Source organism: Dermacentor silvarum, chromosome 1, assembly GCF_013339745.2.
Source record: "Dermacentor silvarum isolate Dsil-2018 chromosome 1, BIME_Dsil_1.4, whole genome shotgun sequence".
Classification (NCBI taxonomy): Eukaryota; Metazoa; Arthropoda; class Arachnida; order Ixodida; family Ixodidae; genus Dermacentor; species Dermacentor silvarum.
In genome coordinates, this window is record NC_051154.1 from 235441428 (window position 1) to 235463351 (window position 21924).

A 21924-nucleotide genomic window follows, 5' to 3' on the forward strand; every position below is an offset into this window, starting at 1 on the left:
GAATGGCTCGAGCCTCTCAGTTGGCCGCGAACGGCGTGCCCTCTTTTGTAGTCGTCTCCCTCTCCGCGCTAAAACAACACCAAAGCCGCGAAAAGAGGGGAAACGCCATTCTCCTGGCTTTCGGGGATGCAGCGTCCGAGGACGACGATAACGCCCGCGCCCCATACGCGGGATTACTGTTTCCTTCGCTCTTTCTTACTTTCGCGGCCGGCGCGGAAATGTTCCGCCGAGATGGAATCCAAATCGGCTTGAGTATGGCATCCTCCGGGCAACTGAGATTCCACGCGTGGGGCCAGCAGCTATCCAATATATTGCGCTGTGTAGTGTGCCGACAGGGGCGTCGGAGTGCTGGAAAGCGAGACGCGTGGGCGCGCATTCATTTCGTTTGCTTGCGCATGTGTGCTCATAGACAACGCAAACACAATCCACGAAGTGTGGATACAGCAACCCTATACGCGCTTCTGTCACCTGGCTGGGACGGCAGTGGTAAAGCGGTGCTTTACAGTTAAGCTGTATATGCCTCGGCGAAACGCTCCTGGTTCGACCACAGAAACCCTCCGGCGGAAATAAACCTATCGAAAACTCGCGTCTCGTTCACTTGGTACATACCAAAATTGGCATGGAAGGGTACAAATGTATGGCTAACATGACTGATAGGTCATGACATCAATAACATCACATGCTCGTCAGCTACGTCATGATTAACGATAATAAAATCATGTGTGGCGAATATCCGGATTGGATATGCTGGTATGAGCCAGGGACAAGAAAGAAAGAAAGAAAGAAAGAAAGAAAGAAAGAAAGAAAGAAAGAAAGAAAGAAAGAGATCACGTGTGGCTCATACCCGCGTTGGATATGTGGGTATGAGCCGCCGAGAGCAGGAGCGGGAGAGATCATGTCGGCGTCGCGCCAACGCATCGGCAGAAGACCGGGCCCGTGATGCAGAGCGCAAGCGGCAATGTCGGGCAGATCGGCGGCTCGTGCAGCCAAGCTAGACAAATACGTAACCAATAATTGAGGAAGACTTTAATGAACAGTCGGGATTAATCCAGTGATAAACACCGGGGCCACCCATTTCAGCTTCGCTGGTTTACCGTGTGTACGGGGAGCATGGGCGGTGAAGTTTTAAAAATTTTGATACATTCTATCAACAGTCAACTAAACTTATATTTCTGCACAAATATAGCCCCTAATATACTAACCAACCCAGCAGCCACGCCACACCCGTGAACATAAAGAGAAAGCAGCTTTCTTCACTTGAAAACTTCAATTGAAGTGAAGAAGGTCTTCACCTTAAAAGGTCCCTGACGATTAGAGCATCGGGTCGTTTTGCCCAAGACCCAGGTTTGATCTCTCTGTCGGCAGTTTTACTTATTTGTTTGTTTATTCATCGAAGAGGGCCGAGGCGAGGCGAGATAGGAACGTGCCTATACCAGAACATGCCTGGTACGAGGCAAAGAATGGTTCGCATTAATAATTTCCATTATAGGTGACACCTCAAAGCCGCTGCTGCGGTGTTTCAACACAGCCGGAAGAAACGTAGTGTCTTTCGGTGGCATGCACGTGACCGCCGTAAGCGCGCGTGGCAGGCACGTGCCTCGCTCGACTATTGGCGGCCGCACTGGAGGTGGGCTCGCGAGAAAAGTTAACTTCGTCGTAACTTCTTCACTACGTTGCAGCACAGAAAGGACACCATCAAATTATGCATCTGTACATCTGCATAAAGGAGAGTTTGGATGCCTCACTCTGCGTTCTATGGGGGTACTCGCAGAGCTCAATATGGAGAGATCAAGGATGCAGTGGCCCTCCGGGCAGCCTCTGGTTGTTACGGAATCGGCTTCTTCCTTGCGCTGTCTGTCGTGCGGCGGAGTGCTTGAAGCTTCTTGCTTCACCTCTGCCTCGAGCTCTCCCGGAGCTTCCCCGGGATGATAACCCAGCTATTATCTCCCCACTTTCCCTCCTTTTCCTTTCATTCTTCTTTCCCCTACCAACTCCTCTTTCTCAGCCTCCCCTCTTCCCCACCCCCTCCTGATAAAAACCAAAAGCAGGCTAACATCACATAGCAGGGGACACTGCGCTGCCCCAAGTGATGTTTCAGCGTCAGGTCAAATAGCGCGACTGTGTTTTAGGCCCGGACTCGTGGTGACGCGAGTGCGACGCATTGTGGCTAGTATGGCGGTCTACGAACAAGCTCGTGGCCCTCAGAGCTATATTTCATGTTGAATGGTTTATATGCAGTGCCTCCTTTAGAACGGGAGGCGCTGAAGAGGGTTGACTCAACGCCACCGTGCACCACTCAAGTATATATATTTTTTTGGTGGGCTGTAACGTTCTGTTAAGATCTGCCACTTCGACGATTTCTTTTTGCGTTAGTTTAGCTGCCCACGCTTCTTTCAGAACACCCTTCGCCGCTCACACTTGACCACGCAACGAATGACTGTTTCCGCCTGGGCTCATTTGGGTCGCAAAATCCAGCCTAGCAGATTACGCATGAAGCGCTCATATGTTGCGTCAACTTGAGCCACGCTTCACACAGTCTCGCCATTCTCGCACTTTTGCTAATATAATGACTTTCAGAGGGCACCAAAGAATCAACTTAGAGCAAATGGAGAAGTGCTGGCCGAAACAGCAATCGAACCTTGGATCTCTCTATAGCGAGCTCAGTGATCTATGCCGACCAAGTCATGAGCTCATTATAGAGCCAGCGTTAATTTTTAGGAAGCTACTCGTTCTGGCAAAGGGTGCACCGGAGCTCGGAGAAGAAGCGAGCCTCCGACAAGAAAAGGTAGTGATTAGAACCAAACTTGGTGAAATATATGGTGGTGATGATGATGACTGAAGGCGGAATGTAACATACACGAGAATCGCGCGACATTTTGCATCACACAGATCAAGCATGGCGAACGGGGGTGGCGGACCGGCAGCTCTCAAGCAGACCTCAGATACGTCAACTTCTCGGCGACCTTGGTGGAGATCCGGGCGCTTTCAGGGGTGGTACTGTTGGGCGTTGTTCGCGAAGACAGCAAGCCAATATGCGTGACAGAGGCTTATGTGGGCCAAGTGATTCATAGAAAGCTTTGAACTTAGTGACTGACGTGTGTTGATATGGCGCTGAATGTCTATATATGTCTCACCTACCTAAGGTCGTAAGTGGACTTGGTGCGTCGGCCTTCCCTTTCCCCACGTGTAGGGTAGCCAACCGGGCGAAACTTTAGATAACCGCCCAGCCTTTCCCTCTTGTCTCTCTCTCTCTTTCTCCATCCGACTGCAAATTGCATGCAGCTGCTGCTATAGGACTGCAAGTTTAGAAGATTTCGGGATAGTTTCAAGAGCGTACGTAGCGCTTCGAACGACATCGTCGAACAGATCTGAGAGCCTCGCACGAAGACGGTCTTAACAGTCTTGAAACATCTCCTCCATGAAAGATCCAAACTTTGTCCAGTGGACGTGTTGAAGAAAGACGGCAGAGTGCGACTTGCCTAGGCACTTGATTTTAACTTAAGTTGAAATGTGGTCGCTGTCCATGGGATTCGTTATCGGAAAACCACAGCATGCTGTTGCTGTGGGACCGCGAAATTAAAGTTGAACCCATAAGGCAGCTGCTATAAGTCAGCTCCCGTAGAAATGTAAGACTCCAATCAATTAAACAGCAAAGCTCACTGTTCGGCGCAAAGGACATCACACGTCTTTTCCTATAAGCCCTCTTTAAGTTACCCCATGCCAGGGAATGGGCACTGATGGTTTAGTTTTGGCCCATATGTCACTGCTAAAACCGCACTTAGTCTCGCTATATTAAACCATCTCGAAGGTGAAGTGCAGGACCTTACAAGCGTGATTTTTGGTCCTTCCTTTTTACACTCAAGCAGGGGTCGGCGCATTAAGGAAATAGGTGAGCTCACACCTGAAGTAAACGATAATATTGCGGCAATCGCGTGCAGAAAGCACACAATAAAGCTTCATAACCTAATAACCGAATGGCAGTCTGAAGGTTTGTTTCACAAATGACGATGACAAGGAAATTTATTTTGAAATATATATATATAAAGGGGGGGGGGATAGGAAATATCGAATTTCGAGCCTCGGGCATTCCTACCAATAGACGGTCGGTTGACTTCTTTACAGAACGAGTGCAAAAGGCCAGTCATGGTGCTCCTCAAAATTGGTTATTAGCAGATTCAGGACTAACACCGACTGTAATAAATACCATAACCAACCAACAAACCAACCAACCAACCATCAAGAGATCCAGTATTTGAAGTGAACAACGAGCAGACGGAATGTTTAAGCTAATCAATAGTACTCGGGGAGTGTTCATTATAGGGCCTTATCATGGTGGCCGCAATCTGAAGTTGAAGCAGGATTGGGCTGTGGCTTCGCTCGTTGACTTATCATTGGTAGCAGTGGACACTGGTCGCTTGAGGCAATGCTTTTGTTACCAGCGTTCTGAGTGCTAGTATTGCTAGGTGTTTGTGGATTGGGCATAGTTGAACACAGCGTATTCGTAGCAACTGCAGTAACTTGCCTACATAGGCCTTCGGCGGCAGAAATGCCGACGCCACACCTTCTCGACTGCCTACATGTGCGACGAATTATCTTTGGACGTTTGGCTCAAAACCTGTACCTCCTTGCGCGTACTTGGGTAATCCTCCCAAGATGGATCGTCAATGGCATTGACAGTTCGCGCACCTATGGTTTTTGGCCTGCCAGTTAGCAATATGACAACATGCTCTGTCGCCTGCTTGATTGATATAAGTATCGGCGTCAGCTTCGCAGATGGAAGCGGCGACGTCATAAACAACGCATCTGATGTGCGGTCATTGTCTTCTACCATATACCAGCGTACACTGATGCCTTCCAAGACCTCGCTGCTGCCTTAGATACAGCGCTGCGATGCGTGACGTATATAGCGAAAACGTTCGGGCGTCGTTCCGGGTCAAGCCGAAGATCTGAGTAATATAACCCAACCCTCCAAGTAACTGACGGGGAATGAGAGCAGCCGCAAAACCCATGCATTACGCTGCCAGCGCAAGATGTCTGCCAAGTCATCTGCCCAGAAGAAAAGGCCGCGACAAGTGTTACAGCTGATTGGCACCCTTCAAATTGCAGTTTTGTGCCGACAACTTGCCGCAGGCCTCTGCGCAGGGCGTAAGATGCTGACGTCAATGACGCATTTAGCAACCATTTAATGATAGCGCATGTTTTCCTTCGTGCGTAATTTGGAACAATAAGCGCAACTGCCACATATTCTCCTCTTTTGTTTATTATTGTAGTAGCATGGGCATATGATGTTTCATTCTGATAACAGCGGTGCGCATAGTCTCTTTTTTTAGGAGCCCTTTTAGGTTCGTCAGAATGCAAAAAAAAGTAATAATAAATAAATTTGGCTTCCCAAATCGCTCCGTTTTAGATCACACAAGAGTTAACTTCAATAGAATTTATGTGCCAGTCTCAGTTTGTGTCTCAAGCTGTCCCTCTTTTATCTCCGCTTCAACTAATTGAGGCGGGGAGAAGACACGTATACTGCTAGATATGCCCATTGCTCCATAACGGTTCGATAGTGCGGTCACCTCGTTTTAGTGCCTAAGTCGGCGCCAGGGAGGATCCGCAGCGAGTTATTTCTTCTGACGGAAGGAAGCTACAGCGTAGCCGCACAAATAGCATAAAGTAAGTTCAAGGCAGCGCGTCAGCGTGCATCGCCTCCTCTACCCAGAGAAATCTATATCGGCTTCCGCCATGGATGCTAAGTACGCCGCTTGCCAGATAAGAACGGCAGCGCCAGTGCCAGTTATCGGGCACCTGCGACTAAGAGCCCCTTTGGTAATATGGGCCCTCATAATCGAGCCCTGGTGATGTCGTTTAAGCCTTCGTGCATCGCTCACAGGGCACGCATGGCGGCGGCGGTCGCGTAACACGCGAGGAATAATAAGCGGGTACTAACGTTACAACAGAGGCATACAGCCGAGATCGCTGCCATCTACGGCCTTCTTCGCAATTTGTAATCGAGAAATCGTTGCAAAGAACAGAGAGAGAGAGAGAGGCAAATAATAATAAACAAAATAGCTCGATGTCCAAGCGGCGTCAATTCAAGTATCAGGCGATAACTGGTAAGCGTGCCCGAGGCGGCGGAAGCGCATGGCCGCCTCTTTTCTCACTCGCCGTGCGGACAGTGGCATCTCTCGAGGAAGACAAGGCTGGCGAACAAACGCAAGCGAAACGGCGCTCGCCGCTGGCCAGATTTTTCTCCTTCCTCGTAGCGCCAACGTCGATGGAGGGCCCCGCCGCTCGAGCTAGGGCGACAGCTATCTCTGGAATGCCTTGACAGAAAAATGCGACCTCCCCCACCCCGCGCGAGCTCACACACACACACACAGGCACGCAGGCAGATACGCCTGCACAGACACGCGAACACCATAAGCTGTTCCGCGTATAATCGGACGGCGCGCGGCTTGGGAGGGCGCACAGTTTCTTCTGCTGCTTGGCGTGGTTGAACCCTCTGCGCTATCTGTCATGGTTTCATGTTATTGTTTTTACCTCTTCTGTTTCGTTGCGACGGGCCCTTTTCCGCCACCGCTCGGCGTGGAAACGGTCCATCGGTTGGCGCGAATTTGGGGAGATGTTATTGCTTTTCATTTTATTTTACTTTTAGCCCGCCCCCCCCCCCCCCCCCCCCTCCCTCCCGCCATCTTGACAAAGGCATATAACCTTTCAACTAATTTAAACGCTACAGTGGAGACTACAGCTGATCTCGAGGAAGAAAAAAAATAACGATGCGCCCTCCCGTGTGCTTCGAAGAAAACAACTCTTTCGTTTTTCTATTTCGAAGAGGCCCGTTTTAAGTAACTTTCATGTCTCCCCTCTTTTTCATCGCTGAATCATTCAAGAAGAGGAAAGAAGCGACACGGCGGCATGTAGGTACGTCGAGACGCTGCAAGACGCGGCGAACATGTTACTGCCCTCTTCGTGCTCCTTTCCAACACGGAGTCAGAGCTCCGGATCCCCCTTCGAGTGCCTTCCTTGCTTCTTCCCGGGTAGATTTCTCGGCCAAAAGGGCGCCCGCACATGTTCCTGTCAATTAGAGTATAATTAACTTCACCTTGCTTTTACAGACGAAGCGTAAAAGAAAGCTCGTTTCTCCGTGACGGACCGGAGTGGGCTGCCCGTCCGCGTTACCCATTTCTCTTTTTAATGCGAGAGCATTACTTGGCTCTTTGTGCGACCCCGCCGTCATCAAAAAGCAGGGGAAGAAAGCCGTGGCAGAAAAACGGCACACAAATTATGTCATTTTCATCTAACTTAAAAAAAAAATGTGAGAGGCACTTAAGGTCTCCTTAGGTGCATTGAATGCGAAAGCCTTCTGACTATTCCGCACGATACTTTTCCCTTGGTCATGTGCTCGAATTGGGAAAAGTCAGCTTTTTAGGCGTAGACAACCCAGATTTGGGAGTGGGGCAAGTCAATTTTGGGAGTAGACCAGGTCGGTTTTGAACGTGGGTCATTTGAATTTACGAATTGGGCAAAGTAAGTTTTTCGGGCCTCGTCGCATGCCTCGTGGCATGCCTCACCGTGTGTTCTCTGCCGAAACACATGGACGACGTGGCGCACGTCAACAGAGGTGACATACTTTGCGTCACGGAGACATGGATGAGGCCGGATGACAAGAGACAGATCACGGGATACTCGTTCGTGTGCGCCACTCAGCGACCCGACAACGTTGGCGCTGGCATCGCCATATACACCAAGCCAGGGCTTCAACTACGACCCGTCCAGCTCGGAGACTGCTTCGGTGCAGACGGAGAGATGTGCGCTGTGCAGTTCGTCGAAACGAGACTCGCGGCTGTGTGCGTATACGCGGCGTCAAATGTGTCTCAAACGGACGCGGCAGCGTTCGTGTACAAGAATCTGCCTTCGGCTCTATACGCTGCTCCATGCTCGTCGCAGGAGACTTCAATCAGGACGTACGTTCAACGCAGCAGCACTAAACTCAGCGACAAGTATACTGCTCTCGCATTTACACATCGTGAAAAATTTCCCCCATAGTTTATATATATATATATATATATATATATATATATATATATATATATATATATATATATTCTCCCGATTTCTTTTGAGCGCCGGTTCGCAGTTCGCTGTTCCTTCCTCTCCATAACCGAACAGAGGTAGAAAGTGACGCCTCACTGGTAGAGCGAAAATTTAAGTGCGGCTGAAGTGAACCGAAAAGCAGCGCAGCCCGGTTTATTTTTACAGCGACAGACACGGTGTTTCCGCCCGTGGTCGAGCTCTTTATATAACCCCGCGGAGAAGGTTCGGCCTACACGACGGCCGTGCTTCCCCCGCTCGGTGAGGCGCGGCGTGCCGCGCGCGTGATTGATGCTCCTAACTACAGCGTGTCGTGGCGTGTAAATGGCACGCACGTGACGGGACATCGCCGACACCACATCGCGAAGCTCCATTAACAGCTTGCACAGAGCTGCCGCAGATAAGCTGAAGATAAGCGGATCGGATTAAGGCGCAACTCTTCTCCCTGCATGCCAATGGTTCTCCAACGCGGCCGCCACGACTAAGTCGGCTGCGAGCCATCAATTAGAGCTTTGTCACTTACGCCTTTCGGCTGTCGCGAGACGAAGAGGCAGCTGTATCACTAGTCACTCGTCACTGCGCTCATTTCAGAAGCGGTAAGGCGATGATGGCGGGCCTGGAAGCTTTGTGTATAACTCGCGGAAGAGCGAGTGCTCGTGCCCTTTCTCCTGCGATGAAACGGCAGTGAAGCACCTTTTTAACAACGTTGCAACTACGGCCTCGACACGAATGTGCAATGTTTCACGACGAAGTTCTCGCGAAAATAAAAAGAAAGCAACGTTCTGTATCAAGCTTTCTGAGGAAAAAAAATGATGTTTGCTTATCTTGAGGGAGGGGATGAAGGCAATACCAGACATAAGTAGTTATTAATAAGAGCGCGCCTCATCACCGCTTAATACCACAGTGTAGCAATCTTTAATTCCTTAGAGCAAATACTCCCTTACCGTGAACGTGTAAGGAATCGCAGTTCGAGGTCATTGTTAAGTGCTACCTCAAAAGCATTCAATATATCGAAAACAGCGCAATAACACCGAGGAGAAACAGTAGGCACACCCAGCGCTGTGTGTGTGTGTGTCCAATGCCTGCCCTGCGTCTGTGCTGGCTGCACTACGCTGAATATTTTCGAGATGACGTATCAAAAATCCAACAAATAAAGTAGAAATCAAACAGGGCAGTCAATTTTCATACGCAGTTGAGATGAAAATGGACGCAACTAAAAAATTAAAAAGAAAGAAAGAAGGAAAGGCACGCGGTAGTTTACATATTACAGCAGTTATACTAATGGCCTTCGCAATCTGGCAGGCTTCGGGAAGGTGGAAAGACAAGATGGAAAAAAAAAGAAAAGTGAGCACGGATCAGCACACACGGGAAATAACTGAGGCATACTACGCTATATTCAAAATAAAGCAGAAACTTGTGTAAGCCTGCATTTCCAGAAATTTTAAACATTGCCCCTTCGGCAATCTGTCGAACTTCACCGCAAAGCACCAGCGTAAAGGAATTTTCTTTTACGCTGGCAGCATTTTTGAAAATTGTCATTCCGGGTGGTCGGCCGAACTTCAACAACCTCCACTTAGCAACGTCGAGAGTGTACTTGTCCGTAATTACATACGCATTTACGGCACTTAGTAGTGAATTCCCTTCTGCGTAAACAGTATTTTCATCAGGGCCACAACACCGCTATAACGGAGAAGGGAAATTGCTGCCTTCCCCCCTTTCGACGTAGCTAATTGAAAAAAAATGTTGAAATTGGGCCTATCTTTCGAAATATAATTTTTTTGAAAATGCTGTCCATTGATTTACGCAGGCGCATTGCGGTGAAGTTTGACAGATGGCCGAAGGGGCAATGTTGAAAATTCCTGGCCACGATCCCAGTATCGCTTCGTCGAGAAAATAAGTATCGTTTCTAAATGTGCCAAACATATATACCATCCGAAGATTGGTATATATGTCCGCAGCGTGTGCTGAAATAGAACGGAACCCGGAAAGTACCCCCTGCACTCCAGCTCGCTGCTGCGGCAGATCCCTGGCAACGACACTGCTTGTTCAACTCTCTGGTTGCCCGTCGTTTCAGAGTTCTAGGACTGCTCAGTGCAGATGTTGTACAGTGACCCGTCATCGTCTCTTCTGTTTTGATCGGGAGTGACTTGAACCGTTGTCTGAACTACTGTTGCTAACTGACCCATTCAGCCTATTCTTGCAATGGCAAACAGTCTGGAGGACACACACTTTACCGAACAGTTGGCCAGCTTCAAGGCGCTGAGACAAGCAAACTTCTGCCGGTGCATCCATGAGATAGATCGGAGAAATCGATATCGAACGAAAGCATGATTGAAAGTTTTAGTTTTCCTCATTTGCTTTCTTTGCTTGAAAAATACTTTAGAGGTGGCTTTCAAGTGGCATCTTTTTATTTTAGCACATGGAGCAGTCGATCGCGCCTGACATGCATGTGGCTCGCGTTGCATCACGCGCACACACACATACACTAAACGAAGGTCACGTTGGGCTGTAATCTCAAGCACGAGAAACCAGTATACACCAGCAAACTCACGAAGAGCGCTGAACGAAGTCACTATGGCCCGTGACTTTGACTCACAGAGACAATAATCTCTTGGATTGCCGTCTTTTCGCTGCGACAAAACATCAGATTCACAATGATGTGTAATTTGCAGCCAGAGGGCAGATCGTAATGGGACTTTTCGGCCGGAGTGAGACGTCAGCAGTGGTTAGAGGAAGGACGTAACCTGATCCGTTGTAAAACCCGCCGCTCGGCCGCTCGGCGAGATCGGAGAGGGATGGGCGCAACGGGATTACGCGGCCAGGAGGCACCGTAAACCGATTATCTGGCCGCGACTGCGAAGCTGCGTCCCGCGGCGGGAAAGCGATGGATGCCGGCGTGGCCGTGTCTATAGCGGCCTGCGGCGGCCCGGTCATCCCAAGCGTTGCATTACGGCCCGATACTCTGCGGGATTCCAGACTCTCAGCGCCGACGCCGCACTCGATTTATTTCAAACGCCGGCTAGCAAAGGAATCAGAGCGGGGGTATTAAGAAGGATAAATTGCCCTTTTCGTATCACGACTGCACTCCGCACAACCTTCATTGGGGGGATTTTCGGTGCGCGAAGTTGGGTGGGCAGCGCTGGATTTCGAGATGTGCGGACCGCCGCGTGCCGCGGCCGACTTGTGCGAGAAAAAGCGAGTTCCGCCTTCCTATTCTTCTTGTCATTCTTATAGTTTTATTACCGATGCGCGTGCATTCGGCTTGGCGATCAACAACAATTTACGCATTTCGGTTGGACACTGCTCGGGCCCTCCTCTTCCCATTGTTTGATGTTTCCCCCAGTGCATGTCCAACCAATTTGTTCACCAGCAGCATACGTTGCTGATGAACACATGATGTGCTGGCATCGACAGCATTATGATGCTCGTGTGTGATTGATTGATTGATTCGTGGGGTTTGACGTACCAAAGCAGCCCTGGGCAATGAGAGTCGCGGTAGGGGTGGATCCCGGAATAATTTTAACCACTTCGTGTTCATTAAAATGCACCTAAATCTATGTACATGGGCGTTATTAGATTTCACCCCATGGAAATGCGGCCACCGAGGCCAGCAAACAAATCCGCGACCTCGAAAGTGCTCCGCAGCAGAATGTCGTAGCCAATGAGCTACCGCGGCGGGTTCGCTCATGTATGTTATAGAACTCGTTTTTCTAACCAATCTCCAAGATGTCCTGAAAAGCGGACACGGAACGAAATATGTGGCTCAATGTGCTACCTTGAATATCCCACCTTGCTACATTGAGCTACTTTGAGTGTACATGTACTCTTACACTGACCGAGGTTTCTCCTCGGTCAGTGATCTTATAGACCCGAATTATACAACGTGGGCTACTCATCTAGACCTCTCGCCTCTACGCTTTCTTCCGTTATTTTTCGTGGAATAGAAGGTGTGCTGAGCATAAATTCAAATGCGAACAAGTGGAAAACAACTCGAATGCGTTGTTGAGTTTCCATGTTCACATTTATATAGATGGCTCTTCGACTCTGACCAACTCTACTGGTGCGGTAGTTATTCCGTCGGTATTATTCCGCAAGAAGTTCAAGATCAGCCACGTCACTACATCGACAGGGTATGAACTTGCCGCCCTCCATAGCACAGTGCTTTATGTGCACGAACAATCACCAAATCAATGAGCTATATTATGTGACTCAGAGGCAGCCCTACAGTCACTCTTATCAGCTCTGCGCGGCAGCCCACATGAACAATTGGTAGCAGAGATACGATTACGCTACCATCAAGCGGTGGACAGAGGCCACGACATGGTATTTCAGTGGCTACCTGGGCACTGCAACATCACTGGCAATGAATGTGCCGACAAAGCTACCCGTGAGGCACATGAAGAATGTGAAAAAATCTCTCAATAGCATTGTCAAGAACGGATGCAGTGCGGCACCTCAGCAGTCTTGCCCATACTATAACTCTAAGAAAATGGAATACACCCGAGTTTACCAACCGGCGCCTGTATGCCATGGACCCACTAATACAATTACAACTTTTACCCGGTTTTTTACCCGGTTGCTGCTTCGAGACGATCTTCTGCACCTGGACCTGACGGTATTTCATATACTGCTCTGTGCCACCTTGGTGTGGAAGGTCGGAAAGTCCTCCTGTCGTACTATAACGCCACGTGGTCATCCAGTACAGTCCCGAAGCAGTGGAAAACCAGCCGTTTGGTGGCCCTCCTAAAGCCAGGAAAATCGCCTTACGAAATGTCATCTTACCGGCCAGTAGCTTTAGCTAGCTGTGTCGGTAAGGTGATGGAACGAATGGTGCTCACTAGATTAGAATGGTTCATGGAAGAGAATGAGCTTTATCCTGAAATGATGACCGGATTTAGACGTGGACGTTCTGCAATAGATGGGGTCATTGATGTCGTGTCCACGATCGAACACGAAAAAAGGCGACACCGACTTGTAGGAGCAGTTTTCTTGGACATAAAAGGAGCCTATGACAATGTACTGCACGAAGCCATTCTTGATGCCCTCAGTAATTTGGGCATCGGCGGCCGTCTCTACATGTGGATTGAAAGTTACCTAGATGGTCGCACAGTCTTCATGTCCACGACTGATGGCGAAACGAGAAGACACGTTGTGGTTCGTGGAGTGCCTCAAGGAGGAGTGCTCAGCCCGACTCTATTCAATGTTGCCCTTAATGGCCTTGGTGAAATAATTCCTGATACAGTACGCATCAGTACTTACGCAGACGACATATGCATATGGGCATCCGCAGTCACGCGACCGCAAATTCGTGCAAGATTGCAGCGAGCTGTTTCTTTAACGTCTCAGTACCTGCAGTGCCAAGGACTGCAACTGGCCCCAGATAAGTGCGCTGCGATAGCGTTCACACGGAAGCTTATGTGTTGGTATCCAATTATGATCAATGGCAATGCCATCCCATATGTGACCCACCACAGATACCTGGGCGTTGTCATTGACCGCGGTGTTTCATGGTCGAAGCATGTGGCAATGTTAAAGAAAAAAATAACTGGGCTTGCTCAAGTTTTTCGCTTTTTGGCCGGTATGAAGTGGGGTCCATCTTAGCATTGGCTACTTCGGCTGTACCAGACTCTCTACGTCGGTTACATTCGGTATAGCCTGCCAGTTTTATCAAGTATGAGTCGGTCATGTTTGCGTACGCTGGAAAGTGCCCAGGCACAGATGCTGAAAACATGTCTCGGTGTTCCACGTTGCACCTCAACCTACGGAACCATTGAGGAGGCTCGCGTCAGCCCTTTACCTGTCTATCTACGATGCGAAAGTCTTCGAGTATTCCTGCGACTGCTGTGCCGTCATGAATGCCACCCCTTATCGACACTTCCCGACATACGGCCGGACTCCACTTTTTCAAGAGCTATTAAATGCCAAGAATCTGCCATACTATCATCATACCTTCCACGTATGCCCCCATGGGTAATGTCCAAAATACGGATACGTCTATCTATTCCCGGAATTTCTAAAAAATCGCGAATACCTACCGTCGGCCTCAGACTTTACACACTTGAATATATGTCGAAATAATATGATGCCTCGGTGAATGTATATACAGACGGATTGGTCTCGTCGTATGCGTCTGGTGCGGCTTTCGTCGTGCCTGCGCATCAAGTCATTCGACGGTTTCGTCTGTGTAACAAGACGACTACAACATCTACGGAACTAGTGGCAATCAGAGAGGCCGTTCAATATATTTCGCGACAGCCTCCTCAAGTATGGACAGTCTTCAGTGACGCAAAAACGGCTCTGCAACTACTTATAGCGGTGTTGAAAGAAAGCGCTTACAGAGTGTTGGCTCTTCAAACTGCCGAGCTATACACGTTAGCGCAAGAAAACGGCCACCACATCACATTTCAGTGGATTCCCAGTCACTGTGGTATACACGGCAATGAACTGGCCGATGCCGAAGCAAAGAAATCACTCGAAAAACCAGAGTCAATGCTTGCAATTCCTTTTTCAAGAGCGGACGCCCACTGCCTCCTCTACAGTCTCATCCAAAAATCGACAGAAAAGCACTGGTACAATCCGGATAATCGACACAGACGACTACAGAGATTGAACCCTACCATGAAATTTAGGCTACCACCGAAAATTCAGCGCAGCTGTGCCAGTCTTCTGCACAGACTAAGGCTGAGGGTAGCGTTCACGCGCGGATACGTGCACCTCATGCGACGCACCGAGTCTCCAGACTGTGAGTTGTGCCATGTAAATGAGACTATAGGTCATGTGCTTTGTGACTGCCCTAAGTACATGGAAGAGCGTCAAAGGCTGAAGAATGACCTTACGCGTCTCGACAGCCCACCGTTGTCGGAGGACGTTATTTTAGGCCCTTGGCCAGACGCTCAATCGAGTTTCAAGGCCCTCCAGGCGGTACTGAACAGTACGGGCCTGGACTGTAGGCTTTGAGCATGCCAAATTGCTTGCCATATGTTTTACATCCTCTTTCTCTCGTCATCGTCACCCATCATGTGCTTCTTTCTTTCCCTCTTCCCTTTCCCCCAACGCCGAGTAGCTGGCTAGAGGAATTTACCTCAGGCCGACCTTTCTGCATTTCGCATCATTAAACTTCTCTCTCTCTCTCTACCCGGTTTTAACCGACAAGAAGAAACCTTACTGTGCCGTCTGCGAATAGAGGTTTCTTTTACGAACTCCTATTCAATCCTATTTGGAATGGCGGACAGTGCGAACTGCAGCACATGTGGTGTTGAGGAAACCACCAGACATGTGACACTTATGTGACTGCCCCAGATACGAAGATGAGAGGAGTGCCCTTCGGACGGCTTTTGGGGCACTTAGACGACAGGTCTTTTACGGAGGAGAAGATCTTGGGCCCGTGGCCTCGTGCGTCTGCTATGTGCAGGGCTACAAAGGCGCTGCTGCGTTTTTTGAGCTGCACTGGCCTGTATGACCGCCTGTGACGAAAATCAGCAATGAACGCTTGGCTGTGCAATTGTGCAGGGTGTGAACTTCTCTCTTCCTTCTCCTCCTCTTCCTCTTCCTCAGTGCAGGGTAGCCTACTGGGCTCAGCCTGGTTAACTTCTCTGCCTTTTCCTTATGACTTTTCTCTCTTTTCTCTCTTTTCTCGCCCATGTTCGCCTGCATTTGTAATAATTGGCTTAATTCCAGTTCCATAAAGTACACTTGGGGCCATTCTATGTTTAGAAGCTGACTACGGAGTGTTTGCACGTCTCACTTTCACGTAATTATGCGGAACACGCGTTCTGCTCAGTTATTCCTGCTTGCGTGTCAATTTATGCTGATGACACATTATCAGGCCACCCTCAGGTGCAGTGTTGAATCCTTGTGCTATCATTTTACCTTCCTTATATATAGTACCAATAATACTCTCTCAAACATATATTACCAGAGCTCAGAACTGTTTACAACGTGCTTCTACATTCTTGTTAGCAGCTTTAGGCTACTTACGCTGCCTTTGGCAGTTCGAAGCTACTGATTCGTATTCTAAAGGGTTTCTGTTCACAGTATTAGGCAGGAAAAGAAAGAACAGTGCACGACACCCGAGTACATTTAGTAACAACACGCTCGCGCGATGTTTTCAACGGATCCGAGGTCTGTACGAACCACGGCTCGTATTCACAAAAACGTCTAATGCTAGAATGTTTCACGAAAGAAAATTCTAGCCCATCATGATGCTGGACACATCGTTAGCGAAGGCTGCCAGTCGATGCTCACTTACGAACGAAAAGCTTTGTGAATTCAGCACCTTCCTTACGATACGCATTGCCAAGCATGAAAGGTTGAACGCCACTAAAGTGAGCTTATTTGATTTGAAAATATAGCTTCGTCTTATTGTTTCTGTCGCTCTTCCGACTTTGCCTCTTTGTCTCGGCACCTTTTCCGAGTGCCGCACGACGACTCACAAAGGTACCGATCAAGAGGTCCCTGAACTACGTGCGCAGGCTCACCTTCCTGCCTGGCGGTCCGGCGGGACCTGGCGGTCCGGGCGGTCCGGCGGGGCCTTCGATGAATCCCGTCGGGAACGTATTTCCGTCCAGCGTCGTCGTAAGGCCGCGTTCGCCTTTGTCGCCTTTCTCGCCCTGGGGAGGTCAAGAACGCCAACGTGAGGTGCACACTCTCAAGCACAGCTGCAGTGCCGAGCAGAGGTGATGTCCTGCACTCGAGTAGCGGACTGCCCCTTAATACTAGGAGACAGCAAGTTACGTGGGCGGGAATGCAAAGGCAGCGTTCCACAGTGAGGCTTTCAAACGTGCCTGGAAGAGCGAAGATATGATGAAGCCAATTTGTGTGAATACGTGGCTCTGACGGGCCAAGCTGGTGACCACAGTAACGCAAATGGCCCCGGAACTTACCAAGGCATATGGCTACGCCCTGCTGTTAACTTTATGTAGAGCTTCTGTAACAAAGCGTCTCTAAAAACACCACACTTGCAAATATTCGTACCCGGTACTACCCGTGTTAGCCCCCTCCCCTTGCCTCCGAAAAGCTACGTGCTCTGGTAGCCTAAGTCTAACCTGTCTCCAACTGGTCTAGATGAGTCGCACTAGCGAAACGAGATTGAGTGCGTGGTGTCTTGCTGCGTCACTGAGGAGATCAAAGATGGCCTATGACCACGGGCACGTCGTTCGGACGAAAGGTGGACTACATATAAATTGGCCCTTAGTGCGACCAACATCTCCGTAAGTTGCGGTCAAAGGGCAGTGACGTGACGTTTACTGACATTTCAGAGCGCGGTGGTGGCAGCGCGCACGTTCGGAGCTTAAAGAATTGCCTGGAAGCGCTCCATATTTTGATCTCACCTTAGGTCCTGGGAGTCCATCCTTGCCGACAGGTCCCTGAAAGACAAGGAAACACGAAGGGGAACCCCGGATATTGAAGAATGTGGCATAGTTACTGAGCAGAGCGCATTTTTATGCACTTTGGTTTCCCTGGGGTCACTTGGAGGTACAAGGCGTACTCACCACGAGGCCGGGTGGACCGCTCGGACCAACATCACCCGGAGGACCCTGAAAACAGCGAACACATTTTCTTTACATGTTCGCGGTTTCTATGTTAGCCACAACCGTTAACGACTTCCTAATCTTTCATAATATTTTACCGTCTCGCGTTTCTAATCTGATGGGAACAATGACGAATTACCAATCTCAAGTTAACTGCAAAATATATGATGATGGTGCTGGTGGTGGTGAATTGTAGCAACAGGCGGGGGGTTTAGCCCAAAAGATATGACAATATTCACATCCGTTTAAACTTTTCCGTTGAGTTGGACACGATCGTGTTCTCGCAATATTTTTGAAGGGACTCTAAAAGACCTGCCTTCCACTAAACGATGGAAAGGCTAATCGTTAGAAGACAAATATTCTGCTCGCGTAAGGGCGTCTATAATGACGCGCCAAACTGTACCAAACTCGGCCAAAAACAAGCTCTCTTGAGCAATAGCCGCCCGTATCATCGTGATTGTTCTTCTTCGTGTTTGTGCTTTCGTGTGCGTCCTTTTATCGGCAATTATGTCTGCCAAGCAGTCTTTATTTGGCACGTTACGACGCAAGTATAAGGGAACACCATCATGTCCTTCGCATCGGCTACTACGAGGCCGGCGACAGTATTACGGGACGATTTTCTCCGTTACCACTGTTAGCATCCATCGTCTCTTACACCTGATCTTGGCTGATGGTAACGTAATACATGCAGCATACAGGCCCGAGGCAATGCAAAAGGCCGCAAAGAATTGGTTTGCAGTCGATAAGAAATAGGATAATTCCGTTTTTCCGACATTGAGGGAAATTCGGAAGAGGGTCCGCACTATTGGTCCAGGAGGTCCCGTGCCGCCGTCAAATCCAGGCAATCCCGGTGGTCCAGGGGGTCCAGGGGGGCCCGGAGGACCAGCCTCTCCTTGCGATCCCTGCGTCGGAAAAGACCCCTTTGCTCATTCGATGTCACGTGTGCATACAGTGACGCACGCAGAAAAATTAGCACTCACTTCTGTAGCATCACACAGCTAGAAACGGCAAGCTTTCTGTCAGGAAAAGCCTGACAGAGTGGGGGGGACAGAGACAAAGAAAACCGCGTGGGCGACAATGTCTTGCATTTCTATTGTAAGTATATTATAGCCAGACAGCTCACCCCCCATGCGCTCAACGACATACACAGAATACGAAGACCCTCTAACATTCAGCGACTTCTTAATTGACAACAGCTCGGAATGTCGGCGGCAGAAACTTATCAAGGAAATCAAGAACAGTGAGCGACGCACCGTTGCCATTTGCTTTGCGTTGCCGTTATGAAAATTGGTGCATGCCGGTCTACGCACGCTAGTTTTCACATTTTGTAACTCGGTAGCAATCGTCGCACTATACTGCCTGCTTATGGCTTTATAGCCTATTCCATAGGTTGAACGTATACGCTGCAGTCATACTTGTGGTACGTCCCACTAGCTGTAGAAGATTGAATAAACATTGTGCCGAGACTTGACCATCTGTACCGTCTAGTACAAGTTAAACTAAGAGGAAACGATGCCAACCGAGAAATTTAATCCTGCTGCGTATTCTGAGGGAAAACGTGGCGACGATAAGCGCGAATTCTTATTTTAAACCCGTTTAAAGTCACTGTGTCGTTACCTGCCAAAGTTTACAAGATGCCCATGACCTGGGTGGTGGTGATGTTGCCCTGGGCAGCGTTATAGCCCCGATGCTTGGGTCGGCAAATTCTCGACGTCAGCGTCTTTTCCCGTGTGCCAAGGATCCGCTATTATTCTGTTACCACTCGTCTATAAAATCGGCGTACCAGAGCATAAGACGGGTGTTCTGCACTTGCATCTATGCGTATATACCACAGTACACTCATTGCCCAAGGCTGCATGCGCATGTTGCTAGGAGACTGTACGCGCCTTGCACTACTAGGATATCATTCCATTGCAGTGCTGCTGGAAGCATTGTTCCCAGTCTGCCATGATGTGCGCGGTCATTTTTTCAGATTTCTCAGTTTTCTTCACCGTCTGCTAGATTTCATTTTCTTCCGCACTTTTTTGACATCAACTTTACTAACACCACCCTTCTCCCATACTCTCTCTCGCGCGAGCACGCACGCACGTAAGCATAGCTATTGCATTGCAGTGTAATTTATTACCCATTGTGGTCCGCGCGTCAATCGTCTTTATGACTTCGGTGCGAAAGTGAGCGAAATAATCGGCACATATCCGATGAACTCGTATGCGATATAGTGCTCACAGGATCAGAGTCGATAAGCTATTGTTTGATATATAGCGACAAGGGAAGCCTATACCACGGTATATCCAATGTCGACAATTTGCGAGCAAATGAGGACCTAAAGAGAGCGCGAAGATGCGGTACAGGACTCCCCCGCACGCAATCTCCGAAGATCTACTGCAGTAGCCCTATGCCCTCCCTCCGGTAACTCCCGCTCGCGCTAATGGCTTAACGGCGCGAGTAACTTTTCGGGATGTGGTGCCCGGATTTTGAAGGACGTGCACCGAATGCGTGGCAAGTCTCCCACCGCGTCTAGCGTCGCTTCCGCGGCGTCCGGCGCGGTTCCACGGGTGCAAGATAAGCCCCCCCCCCCCCCCCCCCCCCCCCCCCCCCCCCGCAGATGATGCCCAACCGCTTCCAGGCGAATCATCGACATGCAGCGCGCGGCCCACCGGCAATAGCCGCCCACGAGCGGGTCTCGCACGGAGAGAACTTCCGCGCGGGCGCTGGCTGCCAACCGCCTTCCGAGTGACATTTGTTTTGCGCCCCCGTCGAGACGCCATACAGCGCAGTGTACGGCCAGAGTAAAGTCGGCCGGTGACCCCGGATAGGGAGAACTTAAACCGCAACAAGTCTCGCTAAAACAAAACGAGAAACGGGCATAGATGTCCGCATATAGAATCTACAGCGACTAGCCAGCGAGTTAGGATAGGAATAAACTTTATTTGTCCAGCGGTTAAGGCTGTTGGTGCCCGGGGCTAGGCTGCCAGGGGTCCATCGCCGGAGAAAAATCGCCAGCGAGTTGAAGCAGCGTAGTATGGCAAGGTAGTTGTGCTAAGAAAAAAAAAATAAGTAAAAGCGGCGCGCGTGGCTTCAGGACATCATTCAACCTCAACCTTTGTGTCATTTATGACTGCTTAAGTAGCGAACCCTCACTCAATGTGCGGGTATAATCTGCTAAAACTTTCCTGTATCCTTTGACCCTGAAAGTACCTTGAAAGAAGAGGTGAAGACGTGAAAGAAGACCCTGTAGGAAGACGTGCTACATGGGGCGTGTAGAAAATATGAAACGCGTCCCAAGGGCCGTATTTTGTAAGTAACATTATTTCATTTTCCATTATTTTCGCCATTCGTCATTTGACCCTATGCCGCCGCGGCGCCTTTATCACTGGGATCAGTTCGGCGCGAGGGATGATATAAAAATTACAGAAAATGAAATGGCTCGCTACAAAATGCGGCCTCAGATAGATTGGGATGATGGCGCCGAACAAACTCGCGCTGGCCAAGCTCTTATCCGTAAGTATACCCCAAAAGATACTGCCACACGTCATCTAAAGTTATAACAGCAAACAAAGGGAGAGAGAGAAAAAAAGAGGGATTGCTCTTATGAAAGCTGCCAAATGCCAGTCACGATTAAGGAGGGTTGGTCATCACAGAAATCAGACTTTTTCTCGTGAAATGAATGGAACATTCTGATGAGCTGTACTATAGGCTTACACCTGGAAAGAAACGCATGAAAATTTTGCCCTTAAATAACAAAACGACAACAGTCGAGAAACTATTTCAGACGAACATTCGCTAATAGCAGAGTCCAATAAACTTCCTTTAACGTCATTGCTTAACATTGGAACGATTAAACGTATTTTATTTTGGCTGCTTTAGTCTTGTGTTGTACCAGAGTCCTTCCATACTCTCATTTCTGAGTCACATGTTGTTGTTTTTTTCTCTACGGACTGCGTGATAAGTTGCTTTGTATACAGAAATTATTGATGCCCCTCTTGCTAAGGCGCATCCCACAATACTAAACGTCCAACGTCACGCTCTGTGTAGTGCAGTGTCAATTGGACGTCCGATTTAACGGGAGCAAAGGTCCAGGGAGTGGCCTAGCGCCTCATGAGACCAGAAAGTTGCGCAAGCTTTAATAAGTCCTACTAAAGTCGGCAGGCTTTATTGGATGATTAGAGACAGGAAATGGCTTTTCTTGTGAGACTGAACACATGTTCGGCCTGCTCTTCCTATATTTTAATCTCACAATCTATTTCGCCCACATAAAGCATCCTAGCAGACGTCTCTTTATTTCCTCATTTTATGTATATCTGTCACCGAG

General features: G+C 49.1%; 1 protein-coding gene across 1 annotated transcript in view; it reads right to left on the reverse strand.

Moving 5' to 3' along the window:
- Window positions 1-21924, reverse strand: part of LOC119437878 (collagen alpha chain CG42342-like) — a 362253-nt gene that overhangs the window by 77026 nt on the left and 263303 nt on the right. The window contains exons 10-13 of the mRNA XM_037704752.2: window positions 18416-18514; window positions 17574-17618; window positions 17412-17447; window positions 16560-16691 (exon numbers count right to left, since the gene is read on the reverse strand). Of these exons, the coding sequence (XP_037560680.1) occupies window positions 16560-16691; window positions 17412-17447; window positions 17574-17618; window positions 18416-18514 (312 nt within the window). The remainder of the gene's footprint in view (window positions 1-16559; window positions 16692-17411; window positions 17448-17573; window positions 17619-18415; window positions 18515-21924) is intronic.